The sequence below is a fragment of the Lissotriton vulgaris genome (assembly GCF_964263255.1).
Source record: "Lissotriton vulgaris chromosome 9 unlocalized genomic scaffold, aLisVul1.2 SUPER_9_unloc_2, whole genome shotgun sequence".
Classification (NCBI taxonomy): Eukaryota; Metazoa; Chordata; class Amphibia; order Caudata; family Salamandridae; genus Lissotriton; species Lissotriton vulgaris.
Window position 1 is genome coordinate 955,953 of NW_028240617.1, and position 23,503 is coordinate 979,455.

The 23,503-nt window shown below is 43.7% G+C and overlaps 1 protein-coding gene across 6 annotated transcripts in view; it reads right to left on the bottom strand.

The window, feature by feature from the left end:
* LOC147672943 (FYVE, RhoGEF and PH domain-containing protein 5-like) overlaps positions 1-23,503 on the bottom strand; it is a 488,188-nt gene that overhangs the window by 183,407 nt on the left and 281,278 nt on the right. For all 6 annotated transcript variants that reach the window (XR_015303474.1, XM_086947902.1, XM_086947904.1 and 3 more), the window contains exon 6: positions 1,558-1,709. Coding sequence is in view for 5 of the 6 variants with exons in the window: in XM_086947902.1 (XP_086804028.1) it covers positions 1,558-1,709 (152 nt within the window). In the remaining variant the exon portion in view is untranslated. The remainder of the gene's footprint in view (positions 1-1,557; positions 1,710-23,503) is intronic.

Here is a 23,503-nt window from a genome sequence, read left to right on the forward strand (position 1 = left end):
GGGGGCCGGTTTTGGGCCCCTGGGGCCGTTTTTGTTACAGGGCCGTTATGCTGCAAAAACAGCCCTGTAACAAAAACGGCCGAAAACCGGCCCTGCCACAGAGCGCGGTCGCACGTCTCCCCCCTCCCCTCTCCTCCCGGAGGGGGGAGGGGGGCCGGCCGAGCACTTTGCCAGGGCCGGTTCGGGTTCCCAGTCCGGCCCTGATCACAAGTCTGCTTGCGACCTTTCCTTATTTCACTAGGGTTTTAGGATCTTGATGATTGTTCGTTTCGTTTGAACTGGCGCCTGTTGCTGTCAGGCATTGTGGGGTTAGTTAGGAGACTTTTGTTCTCCAACTCAGTTCCAGGATGTGATGGCAAGGATATCCATTCTTTTTTCGAAGTGGTTTTATGTTTCCCGACCCCCTTACACAACACAAGTGAGAGACTTAACCCCTTCGCTGCTGATGACGAGCTCAGCTCGTCATCAGCCACGATGGTCGTGTACGGATGACGAGCTGAGCTCGTCATGTAACGCGGCTTTCAGAAAAATGCCGCACAGCGGAAAAATAACCGCCGCAGCGATGCGGTTAAGCATTGCTTTCTTTATCTCAATGTGTTATTGCTTTATGTCCTACTGAAGGTGGAAGGAACATCAAGGGGTTCCACTGAAACGTACTTTGGTGTCTTGTAAATTACCTATGGCTGTCAGCGATGCAAGGAGGAAAAAATACAACTTGCCTTTATGATGTTTGGACTATGTATCTACAACTAAGGCCTTATTTTTTACTGAGGACAAAAAATTTGGGGTTCGATCAATTCTGTAGTGTTGGGGGCTAAACTGGTTTTTCTGCAGTTTACTTTGTGCTATTTGCTGTTTTTTGCTTTTCTAAGACATATTTAAATGATTTATTTATGAATTCATTTGTAATACATTTTTAAAGATTTCGATGAGTAATTGGATGGTTGGGCTGGGAAGATTTGTGTTTTGGTTTCTATTATCCCGATGAGCTGCAGACTAGAGGGCTGATTTCAGAGCAAAATGGGCTGCCATGCCCCACCCATGCCACCATGCATCTATAATATGGCACAGATGTAAGGGCAAATTGCTTCCTCATTTGCATGGGCCACACTCCCAATGAAATGGGGGAATGCTCCTGGAGACCGCGCTGGTGCAAAATGGGCGCTGGCACAATCCGTATTAAAGAGGGGGCTACCCCAGCGTCTACAGTCACTCCTATAATACCAAAGTGTCCCAGGTGTGCAAGAAGTGGACACAAACACGTGTTGTGCCCCCAGAGCACCATGTATAATACAGCCCTTGTTGCAGAGACATAGACTGTAGAAGCTGGCAGCTTCATCAATACAGGTCAATTCAACAATTCCATAAATACACAAGTTAAAGTTCCATTTATGAGCCATGGAGGTAAGGGATTGGAAGCTCTAGATATCTGGTAAAACTTTAACGCGACTGGGATCGTCAACCAACATTTGTGATGTAGGTGCAAGCCGTAGTGTCATGTGCTGGAAAGAGTACATGCGCAGCGCGGCGGGATATCACCCGCGCGTCCGTTCTCACCAGTTGTCCAGCCTCTCCGCCAGCTCGCCCAGGATCTCCTGGTGCAGCTCACAGATCTGCGGTAGCATGCTCAAGCCCTTCAGCAGCTTGGACTCTTGACTGGATTCCTCATCTTCATCACCCAACACTCTGAGGATGGCCGAGTAGAAGTCCTGCAGAGACACAAGGGTAGGTATCTTTACACCCAGGAGACACCGACCGCATCAATAACAATTCTTAGTAATATTTATTTATAAAGTTGTATAAAGTATGCACCAGGACACTAGAGCAAGAAAGGACCTCAGAGTGATCTGAGTCATTACCAGACATCCAGAAAACACACATCTCATCTCAAAGAATTCGATTTTTTAACATCTGGAACAAAACACATACATTAAAATCTGAATATATGTAAAGTTAGAAGGGGCAATAACATACGACATTTGCTCGGGCATGTCGAATTAGCCGGTAACATGTCATGTGTCCCAGTGCAATGAAGGAAATGGGTGCTAATTGAATTATAAAATACACCAATAACCTGGGGTGGGTTCTGGGGGGGCGGATAATTAGAAAAATTATTCCTCATAGAGTCGTAAAAGATGAATTGGATACGAAACAAATCTTTTCGATGTTTTGGCCCAGAGCTGAATTATACATACAGTCCTTTACTATTAGATCATGTCAAATACAACAAATAAGATAATAACTTGGAATGTTAATGGCTTGAGAGACGCAAAGAAGTTAAATAGAGTTTGTGAATATTTAAACAAATCTGGGGCCCATATTATCCTCTTAGAGGAGACTCATTTAGACTCAGCTGAATGTAAAGATGCTTTTAAAAATCAAAGGTGGATCCAAGATCTACTCTGTTCTACACAAGGTGGTAATACCAGGGGAGTAGCAATGATTATTAGGGCACATTGCGGGATTAGAATTGAAAAATACGAGACAGATTCTTCAGGTAGATGGTTGACATCATCTCTTATATTAAATACTACTAGATTAGCCTGTGCAGTATACTATGGGCCCAATCTAGATTCTCCTGAAGCCCTGGTAAATTTGAAATGTAGTCTTGCTGTTATGAATCTACCTGTCATCTTGGGAGGGGATTTCAATTTAGTTCTTGATTCAAATTTAGATCGTACCTCCAGAGCCGTCTCCTCCCCTTTACATAAATCAAAAGGGGAGTTGAAAAACATCATGAAGGATTTTAATCTTTTGGATGTTTGGAGAATTAAGAATGAGAATAATATGGACTACTCTTTTTATAGCCATAGGCATAAACACCATTCACGCATTGATTTTTTTCTCATTGATCAAGCTATTCTCCCGTCAATTGCCTCTACCTCCTATATTCCAGCTATATTATCAGACCATTCTACAGTAGAATTAATAATTAAGCTGCCCCAGAAGTCGCAGATTAAACGCTGGACTCTTGAAAAATCTCTACTTCTACAAAATGATGTTCAAGAATGCGTGTTGAAACAATCTGTTGAATACTTTAGATTTAATTCTGCTTCGACATCTGAACAAATAGTGTGGGAAGCTTTTAAGCCTTATATAAGAGGTATATTTACGGCACTCACAGTAGGCAAAAACAAGGCTAGGAGAAAAGTAGAAGAGGAATCACTACTTAGAATAAAACTAAAATAACAACTGTTACAGCAAGCATCACTAGAGCAGCATATAAACTTGGAAATTATTAAGAAAGAGCTTGAAGGACTGAAAGTTAAATACCAGGCTAACCTAGACAAAATAATGAAGGATAGGTGGGATGCGAGTAAGCTACAAAATTTCTCCTATGGAGAAAAATGTGGTTGTATACTGGCATGGAAGACTAGAATGGATAGGGTGAGAAATCAAATCGGTAGCCTGAGACTAAATAGTTCAGATGAAATATCCTATGACAACGAATGTATCTCTGAAGAAGCCAGGGTATACATGAAAAATCTTTATTTTGGAGAAAGGGAAGCTCCTAGAGCAGTAAACTGGTTAAAACAGCTGGGTCTACCACAGTTAACAGCAGCTGATAGTGCTTTTATGAGCTCAGCCATCAGTGAGGGGGAGGTTCAAACCCAACTGAAAAAGATGGTGAAAGGAAAGGCAGCCGGCCCGGATGGGCTCCCGATTGAGGTTTATCAAATAAGCTCTGACATTCTGATTCCAGTCTTAACTTCCTTATTTAATAAAATACATCTGACTGGTGAAGCTATCCCTCCATCCTGGTTGGAAGCAACGGTTACCCTGGTTTTAAAACCAAATAAAGATCCCCAAACAGTTCAGTCATATAGGCCAATCTCGCTGCTAAACACCGATTATAAAATCTTTGCGGGTGCATTGGCAGCGAGATTGGCCAAGGTGATTAAAACTGTGATACACGAAGATCAGAGGGGGTTTATGCCGGGGAGACAGCTGAATGAATTGACCTTCCAGGTAATTGCTGCGATAGACTATGCTATAAATAAGAAACTCCCACTAACTATTGTGGCAATAGATGCCGCTAAGGCATTTGACCAGGTTAGTTGGCCATATTTATGGGAGGCTTTAGCGGGATTCGGTCTCTCGAAAAATTTCATATCTTCAATAAAATCACTTTATGTAAATCCTCGGGCTAGAATCCTGGTCAATGGAACCCTTACAGAATGGGTTCAGATATCGCGGAGTGGAGTGGTGTGGCTCACTGGTTAGAGGCGGCAAACCCGGAAGCAGAGGACGGCCCGGGACCAGGGTTCAATTCCCGACGCGGCAGGGTCGTGAACCAGGGTCAGCGGACTCGATAATTCTCGCCTTGGTGCCTACTCTAACCAGGGATCACACTCGGCAACTCTGGGCATTAGCTTGCCTCATCTCCACAACGGCCCCCCACAAACGCCGGGGATGCCCGGTTTCACCTTGGAGATACCCAGGAGGGAACATCTCACAGGGAAAGCCAGGACGGGTTCCCCAGCGGTCTATAGCGCCAGGACGCCTCCGGGTAGCAGTGCGCTTTACAAGACACACACAATTACAATTACAATCGCGTGGCACAAGACAGGGGTGTCCCCTCTCCCCCTTATTGTTTAATTTATATATTGAACCTTTGGTTATACAGTTAAGATCGGATCCTTTGATAAAACCCTTTTTTTTATGAATTAGCCTTAAAATGTGCATTATATGCTGATGATCTATTAATGTTTACGATTAACCCGGAGATTTCTATTCCTCGCCTTTTTCAACAAGCCGAAACTTTTGGTGAAGTATCCGGATATAAAATAAACAAAGAAAAAACAGAGGTCATGCAGTGGCATCAGGAAATATTATCCCCCTTAGCCAAAACACAGATGAGATATCTGGGAGTGGTATTGACGCAAAACATCTTAGATATATCAAAAATTAACCTCAATAGAATTTATAAAGAGGTATGTGGGCTTCTTTCGCGTTGGTCTGGTCTTCCCCTAAATATCTTTGGTAGAGTTAATTTAGTAAAAATGGTTATTTTACCTAAGATTACCTTCTTATTTAATGCTATTCCTTTGAGTTTTTGTTCTAGGGATATAGCTAAATTACAGGGTAAAATTGGAACTTTTATTTGGAACTCTAAATCTCCTCGCATATCCTGGAAAAAACTAAGGAGGAAAGTTAAAGTTGGGGGATTGGTGTTACCAGACCTACTTCTATATTTCCATTCATTCCATTGTAAAAATTTTGGTTTTTGGCAGATAAGGCTGATATGTCATCTCTGGGCCGTTTATTTCAGGCTTTATTACAGGGCATCCCACAGGGGCGTGAATATTTTCTTTATAAATTTGGTGATCCCAGATTTTATAAGAAAGTTAGGCTAAAGATCTTGGAGACCGCCCTTAAGAATTGGGTATTTATAAGGAAAAAACTGGGAATCCCTTATTTTGTGTATAAAGCACCAATATGGGATTCTCCAGGGACACCCGAATGTCTTAAAGATCAATTGTCAAATCCCCTTAAAATGGCGGGTCTTACACTCTGGGGGGATTTAGCCCACAATACACAGTTGATGGACTGGGACTCCATCTCTAGGTTGACGGGAGGAACCCTTACTAGATTTAAATATTATCAATTGTCAGCTTGGTGGGCCACTATACCATGGGCCCCAGAGACCATTGACTCTAAGTTAGACCAAGTAAATAGAAAAGGAAAATGGAAGAAAGAGGTATCCTTCTGGTATGAGGCTATGTTAGACCCAGATGGAGTCACGGAACAGGAACTTCTAAAGTTGTGGGGAGGGATAATAGATGCTGAAGAAGGTGGTTTAAACATCAGGTGGGCTGACTCCTTTACGATGTTAAACACCATAATTAAATCGGCTCCCCTTAAAAGGAATCATTTATTTACTCTCCATCGAGTCTATATTTCTCCCAAAAAATTGGTCAGGATCACTAATCAAGAACATTGTTGTCCAAGATGTAAGGTTCCCGATGCTGATGATCTTCACATGTTCGTGGACTGTCCTAGACTTTCCGACTTCTGGTCTAGGGTAGCTGATTTCATAACTGATGTGTTGGGAAAACAATTTTGTATCACTCCCACTACAATTCTATTTGGTTTAGCCTCAGAATATCAACTTAAAGAATTGGCGACCAAATTTATTTTTTATGTTATGATCTTAGCAAGGCGGGAAAAATGCAAGGCCTGGAAAGACCCCTTGCCTCCCAAATTCTCGGATTGCCTGAACTATATCATATATATAAGTGAACTTGATATGGCCTGTGACAGCTCTAGCCATGATAAAATCTGGGCGGCCCTAACGGCTTGGCGGAATAGATGAGATTGTTTCTTCGTATTCCAATGATTTCACCGGCGCACTGTGGGTGTAGGCTCTCCAGTTCAATCCAAGGGTGGTACAGTTAGTGAGAATTGGAGTGGAGTCTGCGAACAGTTGCACTAGAGGGGTATCCATACCCTTCCTTCACCCTTGCCTGAATCGAGGAGTTCGGAACAACATTGCAAGGGGAGGAAGAGTAGGAACATCCCCATCTAGAATGCCCATTTCTGGTATATGAGGAATACAGAAAAAAAAAATCTGGGGCCTTTTGGTCCCGGTGCCACTGCACCTGCTGCATCAACGGAAGCTACGCTCCTGGTTTTAGAAAGGCTTTTTGGTAAAGCGTCATCCATGGGCGTCTCAGAGAGAAGAGAGTGACCAGAACTGTACAAGAAGCATTTAACCTTTGTTTCCCTAGTCAAACTACTATGTTATTCCTTAACTCTCCTTGCTGTTTTCTAATAAGCGTTCTGAACAACAGCATAATTTATTTTCAAATAGGAATACATTTCGTGTTTCCTCCTCAGGGCATCATGTTGTACATTCTCACAACCAAGACAAGTGCTTTCTTTCTATAACTACTCTGAAAACCTGCATTCAGAGCCCTTAGAATTATGCGGCATTGGGGGACCAAATTATGTTGCAGTTGACTAAATAATTTGGCAAGAAAAAGCTATTTATGCAGACTAGTGAAGCACATTTTGTGATAGTATTACTTCATTATTTTGTAATTTTTACATACGGTGTACTGTATGGCCAAAATGTTCACCTTGTTAGTACTAGTTTACCAACCAAATACAGCAATAAGCAACCGAGCGATGATTAACTCTTGCGAAGGCACTTTTACTGCACGGGAGCACGTCACCATGTTTTTCGTAACGTTTGATTAATTTCCCCTAGAAACATTTCTTTTGTTAAAATTTGCTAATTATGAAGCAGATGATTGATTATGTGGCAAATGCAGCAAATGATAATCATGTGGAAAAAACTGCAGCCGCAGGTTCGCATCATTCCCATGGTCCTGCCTATATTTGAATATGTTACTTGCTAAAGAATACTTTATATATTTCTTTCTTTATTATTGTGATGCACATTAATCCAAAGCCTGACCATGCCTGTCCTGCACTACATAAAACACTCATAAATCTATAAATAAAAATATATAGATGCCTGCCTTAACAAAGCAGGTAGCGGGGTTCTTCAGTCTTTTGACGTGAACAATGCAAAAGAAAAAGGCTTCCTCTGTCTATAAATGAATATAGGTTTGAGAACACTGCCCTGGTAATTTACTGATCTGTATAAGTGAGTGCCTCAGCTGACCACAACAGCTGTGAACATAGATGCCCAGTCTGTTCAGTAAAATACCACAGGAGGGAAGACACTGGCCTTGGCTGGTTGGTAAACAAGGCGAGGTGGCAGAAATGGTAAGGGACAAAGGGACATATGTATCATTCCAAAATGCGATTGCAAACACCGAAATTCACAGAATTGGGCTTAATGGTATGTATTAAAGAAAAACTACTTTGCAAAATGTTCGATTCCCTATTTTGCGATTGCATTTAAGGAATAGCAAATTGCGATTCTCTAAATGCAATGTAAGAGGCAAAGAAAAAGTGCAATTTGGCCTTAAGGAATCGCAAATTAATACCAACTTCAAGTTGGTGGTAATTTGCGATTTCTTTAAAAAATGCACGTTTCTTGCATTTTTTGAAGTGCCATGTGGCGCACATACATGCCCTTGAGACATGTATGTGCGCCACATGTGCACACATGCACATTTCAGGGGTGCAACAGGGTGTTCGTTTGACACCTTGGCACCCTTGAAATTGCATTCTCAATTTGCGATTCTCTAATTGGGAATCACAAATTGAGAATGTCTTCCCATTCATTCCTTTGGGCCTCTGGGCCCATAGGAATGAATGGGGAGGTATTCCTTAATTGCAATTCGCAATTAAGGAATATGTAGGATTCGCAAAATTATTTGCAAATCCTACTTACATAGCGTTTTGCGATTCTCAAATAGCGATTTGAGAATCGCAAAACCAAAGTTACATACATATGGCCCAAAGTCTCATTTTTCAGAAGTACCAGGATTCAAGGTTGAGGAGTTGAGTGGAGGGCAGAAAACAGATATTTGGGAAAGGAGCAGTGGTATTGGCAGAGGTGGTGGGTGCTGGGACCAGATAACATGTCTTAGTGTTCCTCTGGGCAGGGGTGGGCCCGCCGACTTGCATGTGTGGACAGCTGGAGTTAGGTGTATGTATATATAAAGGTATGTAGTAAATTTGAAAGCACTTCATGCCTTGATTTCTTTAGGAACAAAAGAGTGGTTTATAAGGAAGCAGTGGGAGCTCACAGTTCTCAGGACCTCCCTCGGAGATCTTTCCAGAACTTTAGTGGACAATGATGCATTTGCACCGGGACTATCCCTGATTTGATTTACATGCAATTTTCTGGTATCTCTGAATCTATAATGTTAATGAGCCTGGTTTTAAGTCAGGGTTGTCTTGAGCTTTTACAATGTTTGAATACGGTGACTCGGAATGTACATACTCATTCCTCACACAGCAGGCATATGCTTTGGCTCCTGTTTCAAACAGCAGTGCTATCCCAAAAGGCACACACCTCACCAGTTCACACATCAAGCCACTGGCATGAATGGTGTCACACAGATATTTCAGCCATTTGCACCCGTAAACCGATCTATTGCCCATGTTCCACAGAGGCCACAGTCATTAACGTTTAGACAGCAGAGCTATGTCTCAGTTTCACAAACCGTACAGACTGGCCCAAAGAGCCAGACTAAAGTCCCTGCGATAAGACACAGAACTGCAGGCCTTACCTTGGCCAAGGAGGTTTAATCCAAGGCTCTACAGACTGTGCGGCCATTGGGTGTAAACAGCAGAGCCATCCCTCAAATTGCACTGAATTTAAATTTTCAGGTCTCGGTTCTATATTTATTACAGTTTCAAGCCTTGGAAAGCAGCACTGTGGCTGTCTCTACACTGGTCTCCCTGCCTGAGGCTCCTACAGCTTGTCTCTCCATCTGCACTGCTCTTACTGCATTGTTGAATAACATCAAAGATACTGTAACTGAGTTGCCCAAGATCACAAAGAGGTGTCAGGGAGCTAGGAACTCCAGGCCCGATTCACAGAACTAACTTAAGACAAAATCCTAAACTTACTACTTTTGGTATTCACAGAAGTTGGATTTTGTCTTAAGTTTGTCTTAAGACAGACTTAAGTTAGGATTTTGTTTTAAGTCTGTCTTAAGTCTGTCTTAAGACAAACTTAAGACAAAATCCTAACTTCTGTGAATACCAAAAGTAGTAAGTTTAGGATTTTGTCTTAAGTTAGTTCTGTGAATCGGGCCCTCCGATTGTGAGGGAAAGCCCATATGCTGCCTGCTCTCTAGGGGCTCGATTCACAGAATGAACTTAAGACTCAATCCTAAACTTACTACTATTTTGGCATTCACAGAATGCACTTACTACTTTTGGTCTTCACAGAATTTAGGATTTTGTCTTAAGTTTGTTTTAAGACAAACTTAAGACAGACTTAAGACAGACTTAAGACAGACTTAAGGCAGACTTAAGACAACATCCTAACTTAAGTCTGTCTTAAGTCTGGCTTATGTTTGTCTTAAGTCTGTCTTAAGTTTGTCTTAAGACAAACTTAAGACAAAATCCTAACTTCTGTGAATACCAAAGGTAGTAAATTCATTCTGTGAATGCCAAAAGTAGTAAGTGCATTCTGTAAATACCAAAATAGTAGTAAGTTTAGGATGAGTCTTAAGTTCATTCTGTGAATCGGGCCCAAGCTTCCGCTGATGGTTCTGTGATGGGTACTGCAGTATGGATATCCCTGAGTACACACAGGCAATTATGGTTACTTGTGTTGGTTTCAGTAAGACCTGAAATATGGCTCTTTAACAGTGCATTATTATTAATAGGCTATCATCAATCCCCTTAGCCCTCTGTATTTTTCTCAGCCTACGCAGCTTGGAAGGTAAGAGTAGAGGGAAACAGCATTTACAACTCTGGTATTACATCGCAGTACTATTACAATGCAGTCCTTATAACGACTAGGTTGTTAGTACGCAATGCATTTACATCGCAAGTCATAACAACGTCTTTCTGTAGGGGGCGCTGAGGTATTGGAAATTAATTCCAACACCTTCCATACTGTTGCGCAAACTGGAGTAGGAATAGTAAATAATACTATTCCTAAGTCCAGCGCGCCCCCTACAGCAAGTCGGTGTAATGACTTGTGATGTGAATGTATCGCGTACTAACAACGCGGTCATTCTAACAACTGTACTGTAAAAGCACGCGATGTCATAGATTGTGTTGTAATGTGCTGTATTCAAGAGTAGAATTTCAGAAAATCCCATTTTCCCCACACAGTTTGTTTCTTTTCTTTAAATGTGTGAGCAGGTGCAGATTGAAACTTGAAGTTGAAAAGCTCATTCAATCTTTGGCCTCTCTTTGGAGAAATCGCTCCTGTTAGGTGACCATCGGTAAACCCTAATACAGTGCTCTCTAAAAGCCCATTCCATCCTGGGCCTCTCATGCATAATTATACATTGGTATCACAGCAGTTTGATGCCAGGTTTCTGTAGAGATGATATATGACAGGCTTGTTGGTTCAGATGAAGTGCCCAAGATGACAACTTCCAGGATGCATTGAACTTTAAATTAAAGGCCTGCCCCAATAATATACTGCCTCAGGTCCATGTGATGTTCTACCAACCCCATCTGCACGGCAGCCTGCATGCATGAAGTTTGGCAAAATTAATTTACTCCACAAAACAAACGATTGGTGTTCATAAAGTTGACAACTTCATCTAATGTTACATTTATTCTCTCAAAAGGAATTAAACGTGATTGATATTTACTTGTTGCAAGAGATAGATGAAAACAAACTAAACTTGCTACATGTGAAAAAAATTGTTCTACTGTGGTCCAACCACCAGGTGGACCTTTGAGACACCACTGGGTACTACTGCAACAAGGTCCAAATAGGCAGCCTCAGACAGGAAGCACAGTGAAGTTAAAGGTTCTTGAACTAGGGGGCATATTACCAAGCAATAGCAATAATTATCGCTATTGCTTGGTTAGAGACAAAAAACTTACAGCTGAGCTGCAGCGATTTTTATCGCAGATAAACTTTGGTATTACCAAGGTTTATCGCAAATGCGATAAAAATCGGCCGCAATGCATGAATATCGCTGAAAAGTCAGCGATATTCATGCATTACCGAGCTAATGCTCTTAGCCATGTTATCCACCTCCCATTGGATAACATGGCTAAGAACTGCTCAGGGGCAGGCGTTAGCTTCTGGAGATATTCGCGCTTAGCCCGAATATCTCCAAAAGTTGGTAATAGGAGATAGCGATGTTAGCGACTGTTTCCAGTCGCTAACATCTTGGCACGCCCACTTTGCATGTCATTAGTGATAAATATCACTGACATGCAAAGTGGGGCCCAAGATGGTCGCTATCTCCTACTAGCTGTCGCTAACTGGTGTTAGCGACAGCTAGGTAATAGGGAGATAATTGTATCTCCGCTTTCTTGGGTATTAAAGCCAAAAAAGCGGAGATAAACCCCCTTGATAATATGCCCCTGGGTTGCCAGACCCTGCCTGAATTTAAGGGTCAGAGACCACTCAGCACTACCACATCCCCTCCCAGTGAAACCAAGATTTGGTTCAACATTCTATGCACTGACCACAAAGCTAGTGGACATCAGCCGTCGGTACATAGAAAGGGGCAGCTTCCAAGAAAACCGCTCTTAAACTCAGATGTGTCAATAAGTCAATGAGCAAAGGCAAACTAACGTGCAACCAGTGAGGCTGCTACAATGTGTCGCTCATTATCAAGGATTCTGGCTTCGAGACAACTTTAGCCTTGACTTTTCTGTGGAAAAAACCTAGGCATGGATGTGCAAGGAACAGTCTGCAGCTGAGCTCAGCTCTGCAAATTGGCTACAAGTTTAAAGGTTGACTCTTAAGAACACAACCAAGTAATATATATAAATATATATTTATTTGCGTAATTATTTACAATTTCTAAGGGATTTACAGCTGTCAGAGGGATAAAGGGCTTTCAATGGAAATACAGAAGTGCGGGTACTCACTATTTAGAGTACCTGTTTTCTCCTGAGAAGTGCTGGCACTCTCCTATTAAATGCTTTTCAGCAGTGCTGAGAAGTGCAGGTACTCGACCTTTCAAATTAAAGAAGTGCAGGTACTCGACCTTTCAAATTAAAAGAGTGCAGGTACTCCAAATTAAAGAAGTGCAGGTACTCGACCTTTCAAATTAAAAGAGTGCAGGTACTCCAAATTAAAGAAGTGCAGGTACTCGACCTTTCAAATTAAAGAAGTGCAGGTACTTGACCTTTCAAATTAAAAAAGTGCAGGTACTCGACCTTTCAAATTAAAAAAGTGCAGGTACTCTGTACCGGATAGTACCTGCCCGTTTAAAGCACTGGGGGTTCGAATGGCAGGATGGTCCTGCTAAGGTTCGTAGTACTCGTGCTCTAAAAAGCACAGCAGATGTCAGCCACGGGCATTTCACTCACTGATACACCTTCAGGTCATGACATGTAATCGTTCCCTCCATCGCCCTACACCGCCCCCTGGCCCCTCCCGTCCTTTACTTTGGCCAAAACAACCCTCCGCAAACATGGATTTGCAATAATGGGAATGTGTGCAACCCAAAACTTTAAAGTGCAAAACCATAAGGGACCGGACCAACGACTTCATCCAGGCTGCTGATGCAGCAGTTCTGTTCCAGCTTTGTTCCCCGCCCCGCCCACCTCCCGAGGCAGCTCATCTGCTGAAGAAGAAGAGGTGGCGGGGGACGCCTCTCTAGCATCCTTAATCCTTGCTTCTCTGCGAGGCTGCACGAACCGCGCGCCCGGCTCGCGCCGATATTTACCGTGCGGCGCGCGGCGGCCGCCATTGGCCAGACGGTGCAAAGCCCCTGACAGCTTCCTTCAGACGGCCAAGCGCAGCTGTGGTGTCTTCTCGCATCTACAACCAATAAAACACATAAAAATATGATATTAAGCGAGCCTGAGCGGCGCACTCTGTCTACAGTTCCTTCGGGAGGCAGAAGCAATTTGCTTCATATTATTAAACCATAAAGTCAACTGTGCTGCAGACATTCAGCAGTTTTCTATCTCGGGTTGGATGCATCATCTCCTTCTTAGTCTCTTTTAGTTTCTTTTTTCGCTCATTCTTTCTTTCCTTCCTTTCTTTTCCTCTTTCATTTCTCTCTCCTCCTCTCTGTTTTTCTGCTTTCTTTCTTTCTCTTTCTTTGTTTGTGTTGTTCTTTCTCCATCCCTTCCTTCTTCAATTTCATCTTCACCCCTTCATTTATTCCTTTTACATTTTTTCTTCCTGTGTATCTTTGTCTCTTTTATTGTCTTTATTATTTCCTTCCGTACTTTGTTTCTGTCTCTCTTTTTGTTTTCAGTACTATTTTCTCTGTTTCCTTCGCTTTCGTTTTTGTTCTTTGTTGCTCCTTCTGCCCTCCAGTACAGAGTTCTTTCTTGTCACCATGTACTTGTTCTTTTTGGGCTATTGCTTTTATTTATTTCCTTATTAACCTCTTTTCTTTTTTTCCTACTTTTCCTTTACTATCATACAGTCGTTGTTTCTGTCTTTTCATCACCTGTCTCTGATTTCTTTTTTATTTTGTCTTTTTTCTTCTTTCTGATATATATCTTTATTGATTTCTCCCTTCCCCCTTCCCCTCCCACTCCCATCTCTACAGTCGCTCCTTTCTTTCATTTTTTAATTTTTTTATTCTTTATTTGTATTCTTATTTTGCCATTTTTTCAGTTTGCTTCTTTTATTTCTTCTAGTCTTCTTTATTGTTGTTCTTGTTCTCCTCTTTCTCTTTGAATATTTCTTCTTTCTGCATTTCCATCATTCTCTGCTTTTCCCACGAATATTTTTAGTTCCTTTTCTTTTTAAAAAAAAAACTCTTTATAATATCACCGATGTTCATTCCTCATTAGTGCTTCTTTCAAAATCATGCCTCCTCATTGCATTTCCATCTTTAGCTAACACAGACAGCACCAAAATGACATAACACAGGCTCACACTGATCCTAATATGTCCAGGGAAATTTGGAAATAGCAGGTGCAGATAGGGCCGGATTGGTAAGGCGGGCACTCAGGCAATGCACCAGTATCTGAGTTGTAGCTGTGAGCCACTTTCATCCAGCGTGGTGTCCAATTTGGGCTCTGCCTGTGCTGCTCAGATGGCCCAGTCGAGGCCTGAGCGACCTTTCCAGTTTAAACTTTGAATATTTCTACCAATTCAATCTTTGTCTCTCCTTAGAAAAATGGTTACTGTTTTGGAATCGAAAAAATATATACCCATGTATATTCAAATCATGCCCTCTTTGCATGCTCACAGGTACGTTGCTAAACAATATTCTTTGCATGCCCATTCCCCCATTCCATCTTGGGCCCCCTTTTTTTTATAATTGTATATTCAAAACATTGCAATTTGGCATCTTGAGTTCTCTTAAATTTAACATGTGACAGGCTCAGAGCTCCAGATTGCTCTGTGTACACTAAACACCCTGCATTAAGCCACAATCCTACTTTTCAGAGATCATAGTTATTAGGAGAGTTAGTTCAATTGAAGCAAAGTCAGATAACAGGTTCCTAGATGCATTGGCCTTTTAAAGGAAAAGGCTGCACCAAAAACATGCTTTCGGGCATCCATGAGACAAGGTATGAAACCCTGGCGCACTGCAGGCTTTATGCCTGACCTTTATTTAGAGTATTTTTCTACATAAAAGATACATTTGTTGTAAATCATGTTGACATTTTCACTCAATTTCGTCCTAAAGTTGGCAAAAGGAATTAAAAGTTTTTTTATATTCGCATTTGTACGCGCAAAGTTGAAAAAGTTACACTTGCTACAGAGATCAATTTGAATTATTTTACTCTGTTCAGCAGTCAGTCACTTTTTTAGCCTGTATTTGCATTTGAATACAGACGACTGGTATCATGTCGTCGGAGCTAGGACCAACACACACACACCTACTGACCACACAAGAAATCTAGGGATTATCCTAGACGACAAGCTCAACATGACAGCTCAAATCAATGAGGTGTTCACCTCCTGCTTCCACATCCTACACATGCTGTGAAAGATTTTCAGATGGTTGCCTCAGAACACCATACGCACCATCACGCTTGTACTCATCACCAGTAGGCTGGACTATGGCAACGCTATCTATGCCGGAATCTCAAAACATCTCTGACACAGAACCCAGACCATCCAGACTGCATGCACAAGACTCATGCACGACCTCCCACACTGCACCCACATTACACCGCACCTCAGGAAGCTTCGCTGACTCCCCATTCACAAGTGGAGCCAATTCAAACTTCTCATGCAAACATACAATGCCCTACACAACACAGAACCAGAATACCTTAGCAGCCGCATACACTTTCTCCAACCCACCAGACACCTACGCCAGTGTTGCATGGTTCCAGTGTTGCATGAAGCCGTTCCTCTAAGCTATCAAACTATTACACAACATCATATAGGCAAAAGAGGAGGTGGACTAGTTGTTGTATTCCACCACATAATAAATCTCGCTAAAGCTGACAACGTCTCAATACAAGGTTGTGAGGCCCTCCTCACCCACCAGATGCAATCCAACATCATCTTCCTCCTGTAACTTCCTTCTCCCTTACAGACTTGGCCCTAACAATGCAACATTCCTAGACACATTTATAGACACAATGTCAAATCTGATAACACAACACTCCAACCTATGCACTCTTGGTGACCAAAACATTTGGTTTGACAAACCCAAAATCGCTATCCAAAAACCTTCATCACTGGACTAGACACAATGAACCTACATCAGTTCATCCACAAATCCACACACATCACTGGGCAAACCCTATATGTCATCTTTGCAAATCTAAAACTAGTTATCTTCCAAACAATGGCTTCAGTCACATGGTCAGACCGCCAATTGCTAGACTTTCAACTTAAAACACCACAAAGCAAGACACCTAAAACCACCTTATATTCATCCACCTATCGACTGTGGGACAAATTCAATGTTGCACAGTTAGAAACACAACTAACATCCAACACAGCTCTAGACACAATAAATTGAGTTAAAAAAACAATAAGAATAGCTTCAGGAAGCTTTTGATATCCTAATACCATGCAGAACAACAAAAACAGGACAAAAGAAAACAGGCACATTGGAAAAATACAGAACTAAAAGAGATAGAGCAGCAAATTAAAAGGCTGAAAAGCACCTGGAACAAAACAAACTTCACCTACAGAAAATTAACAGATTATACAAGTCAGCAATCAAAAAGCTAAAATATTGTACTATTCAGACAGAATTAAAAATGCCAAATGTGCAAATAAAGAATTTGATAAAAATCTTAACAAATTTCGTAAGCCTAAATGCATAAATGGAATTCATCCCATTAATTCACAAACAAACTGGTAAATCGTTACATGACTGCGTTGTAATGACTGCATTGTAATGGTTGTTTCCCATTCACCCAGATGTCACAATTCATTGAAGATGACTTCACACTTTCCGATTTCCAAACAGAATTCCATCCAGAAAGAGGCACAGATTCTGCTCTCATCGTCATCTGGGATGTGCGTTTTTCCAGTTGTAACCAGGGTAGTGACCACAACTCACAACATTTGTTCTGAGTGGACCACTATTCCCTGTTTTAAATTCACACACACACACACAGTATCACCACCTACACTCCTATCTTACTCTAGGGCCCTCACACGCACTGCACCCAACGGCTTAAGGAATAAAGATCTCCGCCAAGTAGGCCCAATCATGGGCGCCTGATCGGTATTGCAGCGCCGACCCGAGTAGGAGCAGACCCAATGATGAAGCAAGACACCTGCTTGTTGGGTGTGTGATGGTCCTTTTCCAAATAGGAGGAATCCTTTCTCCTGCCCTTGTGAATATCCAAACGCTAGGGTCCACCTGCGAGATCATTTACCTCCACCTGCAACACTCAGTAGGAAGGAACTGCATACCTTGTTGGTTACACCACTCACCTCCTGGCCTGATGATATGGGAACACCACCTAAAGTATCCAAGGAACTAAGAAACCTTGGAATTACCATGGACTGCAAGCTATCAATGAATGCCTAAGGGGACAAACTAGCAAGATCAAGCTTCATTACTATGAAATCTCTGTGACACATCTTCCCCCACCTGGTATTTTCACATAAGGTCCAGGCTACTATCTCTTTTGTTCTGTCTAAACTTGATTACTCCAATGGCCTCTACCAAAGATCATCTTTATCAACTATGAAAAGACTTCAACAGATTCAGAACTCTGCTGCCAGACGACTCCTACATGTATAGTCATAAGCACCTAAATCAGTGGTGTAATCTGCGAGGCTGACCTACCCTTTGGCTGCAATATTGACTCCTGGCTCCTGCAGTCGTTTCTCCTCGCTGCCGCTGCCTCGGTGAGCAGGCTCGGCCGCCGAGTGGGGGAACAAACTACATCTCCCATGAGCCTCTACTTTGCTAACGCCCACATCGCGCCCGGAGGCGCTTAAAATGACGCTGCCTCTTCGGCCGAGTGGGCTGCCTAAATCAGTGGTGTAATTTGCGAGACTGACCTACCCTTTGGCTGCAATATTGACTCCTGGCTCCTGCAGTCGTTTCTCTTTGCTGTCGCTGCCTCGGTGAGCAGGCGCAGCTGCCGAGTGAGGGAACAAACTACACCTCCCATGAGCCTCTACTTTGCTAACGCCCACATCGCGCCCGGAGGCGCTTAAAATCACGCTGCCTCTTCGGCTGAGTGGGCTGCCTAAATCAGTGGTGTAATCTGCGAGACTGACCTACCCTTTGGCTGCAATATTGACTCCTGGCTCCTGCAGTCATTTCTCCTCGCTGTCGCTGCCTCGGTGAGCAGGAGCGGACGCCGAGTGGGGGAACAAACTACACCTCCCATGAGCCTCTACTTTGCTAACGCCCACATCGCGCCTGGAGGCGCTTAAAATCACGCTGCCTCTTCGGCCGAGTGGGCTGCCTAAATCAGTGGTGTAATCTGCGAGACTGATCTACCCTTTGGCTGCAATATTGACTCCTGGCTCCTGCAGTCGTTTCTTCTCGCTGTCGCTGCCTCGGTGAGCAGGCGCGGCCGCCGAGTGAGGGAACAAACTACACCTCCCATGAGCCTCTACTTTGCTAAAGCCCACATCGCGCCCGGAGGTGCTTAAAATCACGCTGCCTCTTCGGCTGAGTGGGCTGCCTAAATCAGTGGTGTAATCTGCGAGACTGACCTACCCTTTGGCTGCAATATTGACTCCTGGCTCCTGCAGTCGTTTCTCCCCGCTGTCGCTGCCTCGATGAGCAGGCGCGGCCTCCGAGTGGGGGAACAAACTACACCTCCCATGAGCCTCTACTTTGCTAACGCCCACATCGTGCCCGGAGGCGCTTAAAAGCACGCTGCCTCTTCGGCCGAGTGGGCTGCCTAAATCAGTGGTGTAATCTGCTAGACTGACCTACCCTTTGGCTGCAATATTGACTCCTGGCTCCTGCAGTCGTTTCTCCCTGCTGTCGCTGCCTCAGTGAGCAGGCAAGGCCGCCGAGTGGGGGTACAAACTACACCTCCCATGAGCCTCTACTTTGCTAACGCCCACATCACGCCCGGAGGCGCTTAAAATGACGCTGCCTCTTCGGCCGAGTGGGCTGCCTAAATCAGTGGTGTAATTTGCGAGACTGACCTACCCTTTGGCTGCAATATTGACTCCTGGTTCCTGCAGTCGTTTCTCCCCGCTGTCGCTGCCTCGGTGAGCAGGCGCGGCCGCCGAGTGGAGGAACAAACTACACCTCCCATGAGCCTCTACTTTGCTAAAGCCCACATCGCGCCCGGAGGCGCTTAAAATCACGCTGCCTCTTCGGCCGAGTGGGCTGCCTAAATCAGTGGTGTAATCTGCGAGACTGACCTACCCTTTGGCTGCAATATTGACTCCTGGCTCCTGCAGTCGTTTCTCCTCGCTGTCGCTGCCTCGGTGAGCAGGCGCGGCCGCCGAGTGAGGGAACAAACTACACCTCCCATGAGCCTCTACTTTGCTAACGCCCACATCGCGCACGGAGGCGCTTAAAATCACGCTGCCTCTTCGGCTGAGTGGGCTGCCTAAATCAGTGGTGTAATCTGCGAGACTGACCTACCCTTTGGCTGCAATATTGACTCCTGGCTCCTGCAGTCGTTTCTCCCCGCTGTCGCTGCCTCGATGAGCAGGCGCGGCCGCCGAGTGGGGGAACAAACTACACCTCCCATGAGCCTCTACTTTGCTAACGCCCACATCGTGCCCGGAGGCGCTTAAAATGAGGCTGCCTCTTCGGCCGAGTGAGCTGCCTAAATCAGTGGTGTAATCTGCGAGACTGACCTACCCTTTGGCTGCAATATTGACTCCTGGCTCCTGCAGTCGTTTCTCCCTGCTGTCGCTGCCTCCGTGAGCAGGCGCAGCCGAGTGGGGGTACAAACTACACCTCCCATGAGCCTCTACTTTGCTAACGCCCACATCGCGCCTGGAGGCGCTTAAAATCACGCTGCCTCTCCCGCCTTGCGGGAAGCGCGCGGGCGGTCGCTGGGCGAAGGTCGGAGGTCGAGCGAGGCCGGGCTGGGCCCCGTCCCCTTATTTTGTCGTTCAACTCTCAACCCTTGGAATATAGACAATGCCAGCGAAACCGGAGAATCGTGGAAAACGGCTCAAGGGGGAAACGTACGAGGTACACTGGACGCTTTCTTGTTAAAAGCTGTTTCGAACTTGGACCAGGAAATATCTGTTGTATAATCACGTTTGTCACTTGATCGTAACAAATCAAGCGCTCGTCACTAGGCGCTTTCACACAGATATCTTCACCCCTTATACATAGCCCTCAGAGCTTAGGGATCTCATTATCACCAGATGCCAGTATTCCCCTGTTGCTCCAGGATAATTCCTTAACACCAACCCATGTGTTACGGAAGAGCCCTAATTATATGTCAACTTCGTTGGATCTTTCCTTGAACTTTTCTCCTATGGAGCCCTCTTTGCTATAACTCCCTGATGCGACCCCCATAATTAAAAAGAACATACCCCCGCTAAAAGCACCCACAGAGTTAATCTCAACGATAAGGAAGAGAGGGGGTAATGATTATCGGGGCAAACAAAATAAAGCACCTAGACTAGGCCCAAGTCCTCAAATGGACATTAGCAATAAAATATCTCAGCCTCCCTTGATATCAACAAATATCAATTCAAAGTCCCAGGTCACACAACATTTGCAAAATTCTCACCCATCTGAACCCAAGGTAACGATGCACGATATAGAACATTTAGTCAGATCATTAATCTTCCCTGTCTCAGAAAGGGTAAAAGGATTGGGTGACCAGATAAGCGATTTAGCAGTAGAAACCACCCTAAACTCCCAATTACTAAAGGGCCTGATAGCTACTAACACGAACACCAAAAGGGATGGACCCCAAATAACTAAGAAAGCTCCCTCAGCTACTTTATCTACCCCTGTTACAACAAAAGGGAATCCTAGATTTACTAAAGACACCCGACCTGTCTTGACCACTCCTAGAGGGAAAGAAGGGAAATCAATCGTATCCCATACACATCCTACCCTTACAGACCTTAAAGAATTAGCCTCTCTTCCAACTAATACCCACATACCTGCCACCATACAACCACTTGCTAAGGTCACAGATTCAGGCGCTCGTCAACCTCTTGATCAACCTATCATAAACAAGGGCTGCCATATCGATTTGCCACCTGAGGCGGTTCCATACTCCCTAGTATTGACAGGTGTTCCCAAGCTTATAGAGGGGAAAAAGGAAGGTTACCATGAGCTAAAGAATAAAGCCATTTATTGGCTTAGGAAGAATAGGCCACTGCCCCCTCACTTAGACAGAGCCATACTGTTCGTTAGAAGACTAGGGTGGGTGGGCTCAAGACCAAAAGACATCGCAGGGGACGTAATTATTATCAATTTTAGAGACAGAAGGGTGGTTCAGCATATTGTTGACTGGTACCAGAAACAGGGACACAGTACCACAGTGCCCCGAACTCTGACCTATTTTTATTCAGAGGAGCTAATTGTTCCACATGGTTCCCGTGGTCTGCCCACACTACATAAACCAAATGTCCATCCCTCCTATTTATCTAACTGGTCTCCCTGGCCTATAAATCATTTACACTTTGAGAATACAGAAGGACCTACTAAAACTTGGAATTTACCATTCCAGCATGGTCCTTACGTGCTACATTGGCAACCTCCACTATCCAACCGTTACAATGTCTTTTCGGACCTAAATGACCTGGATTGACTTCCTCTTTTTCCCCCAATTGCATTAGTTAGCGAAGTAGCCAACAGTGAAATAATAGAAGAGAACCTTAGTTGCAACTTATTAAACTCTGTTTCTAAACAATCTCCATTGGCCTGTCCTACTGATGAATCTATCCTTCCCATCAATTATCAAGAGACTTCTGGGAAGGCTTGTCCTGTGTCTTGTGGTAGTAGCCCTGGAATTATTCTTTCATGGAACATACCTGGTCTAAAGCCCAAGTTTGAGTTACCTGAGTGGACATCATTTATTAGCGGAACATGAAATATGCCGATTTTAGGAAACATGGGCAATGAAGGAAGTGCATTTCCCAGGTTACTTAAATTATAGTATCCCCGCAGCGAAGGAAGGGAGGGGGAGACCATCAGGAGGACTAACTATCTGGCTAAGACAGGAATTAGGGGTAGTAGCAAAAATTATTCCCACTAATCATAGAGATCTCCAGGTCCTAAGACTTAAGTTTCTAAACCTCGCACCAGTTTATGTCTATAATATCTACGCGAGAAGCATGGGTGGTAGAAAATCTGAGGTTCTTATGCTTCTGGAAAATTTACTGGAAAGCTGCTGTTCTCCTTACAATGTAATTGTTGGGGGGGATTTTAATGTAAATTTTGAGCCTCTTATGAAGGGAAGCTGGAATGTGTCGGAGGAGGAAGATAGAGAATGGGGGATCCCCAAACTGAAGCTGGAACCGGTTATTAAATGGTCTGACATAGTGGTACAAATGAATTCTATCTGCCTAAACAAAGGTTTAAGAGCAGTAAATGGTAGGACCGCAGGCGATAAGGCTGGGGCACTCACATTTAGAAGTGGCATCTGTAAGAGCAGAATAGATTATATTCTGCTCAATCTGGGTCTGTGGAAATATCTTCGGGACATGATGATCACAGACAGGGCTGAGAGCGACCACAATCACTTGTCTATGAATCTCACATACTGGGAATCTTGTGATCATCCTGGGGTTGAGATGGCTCCCATACCCTCCCATGATGCTGTGATATCAAATGATTTGCGCCATGTCCGATGGTCCAAAGTCTCCCTTTATAAAGAGAATATGGACTTTATAACTAGCAAGCTTGGCTTGGCCAGGCGAAATTAGATCTATTATTGATCTATTATTGATATCGGAAGGGGACAATGATACTCTGAGATTGCAAGAAGGCACTAGGATCCATGAGGTTCTTTTTGGTGAACTCAAAAGTCTTTTTGTTAAGCTTTGTAGGCGGAAAGGTTCCCGTGCACCGCTTTGAATTGGGAAAAGCGATTAAATCCGAGTCTACTGAGAATATAAGTTCAACCAGACTGAAGTATAAAAATGCGGTCCTAAGAGCTAAGCGTACTTGGGACGAGAAAAGGTGGAATGACCTTAAAAATGAAGGATCCTGTAAAGTCACATGTAGATTTTGGAATGTTTATAAGTGGGGAGTGGAGGGCAATCAGGATAAACCACAGAACTGGGTCCCTCAAGAAAAGTGGGTAGAACATTTCCAGCCACAATATGCCAAGGGCCATGATCTACAATTAACAGTGAAAGTCCCTCTTGAGCCCCTAAATATGGATCTTTTTACTCTGAAGGATGTGCAGTGTGCTTTAAAACTAGTGGTTCCTGGTAGAGCGCCAGGCATTGATGGCATACCTGCAGATCTTTTTCTGCAAGACCAGAATTCTTGGGGTTGTTATATTCTTCTACTAGCAAATTTGGTTGCCAGGGGAGCTCCAATACCAAGCTCCTGGAATGGGGCTGAGATCATACCCGTTTTTAAAAAGGGAGATAAGTCGCAGCCAGCTAATTATCGAC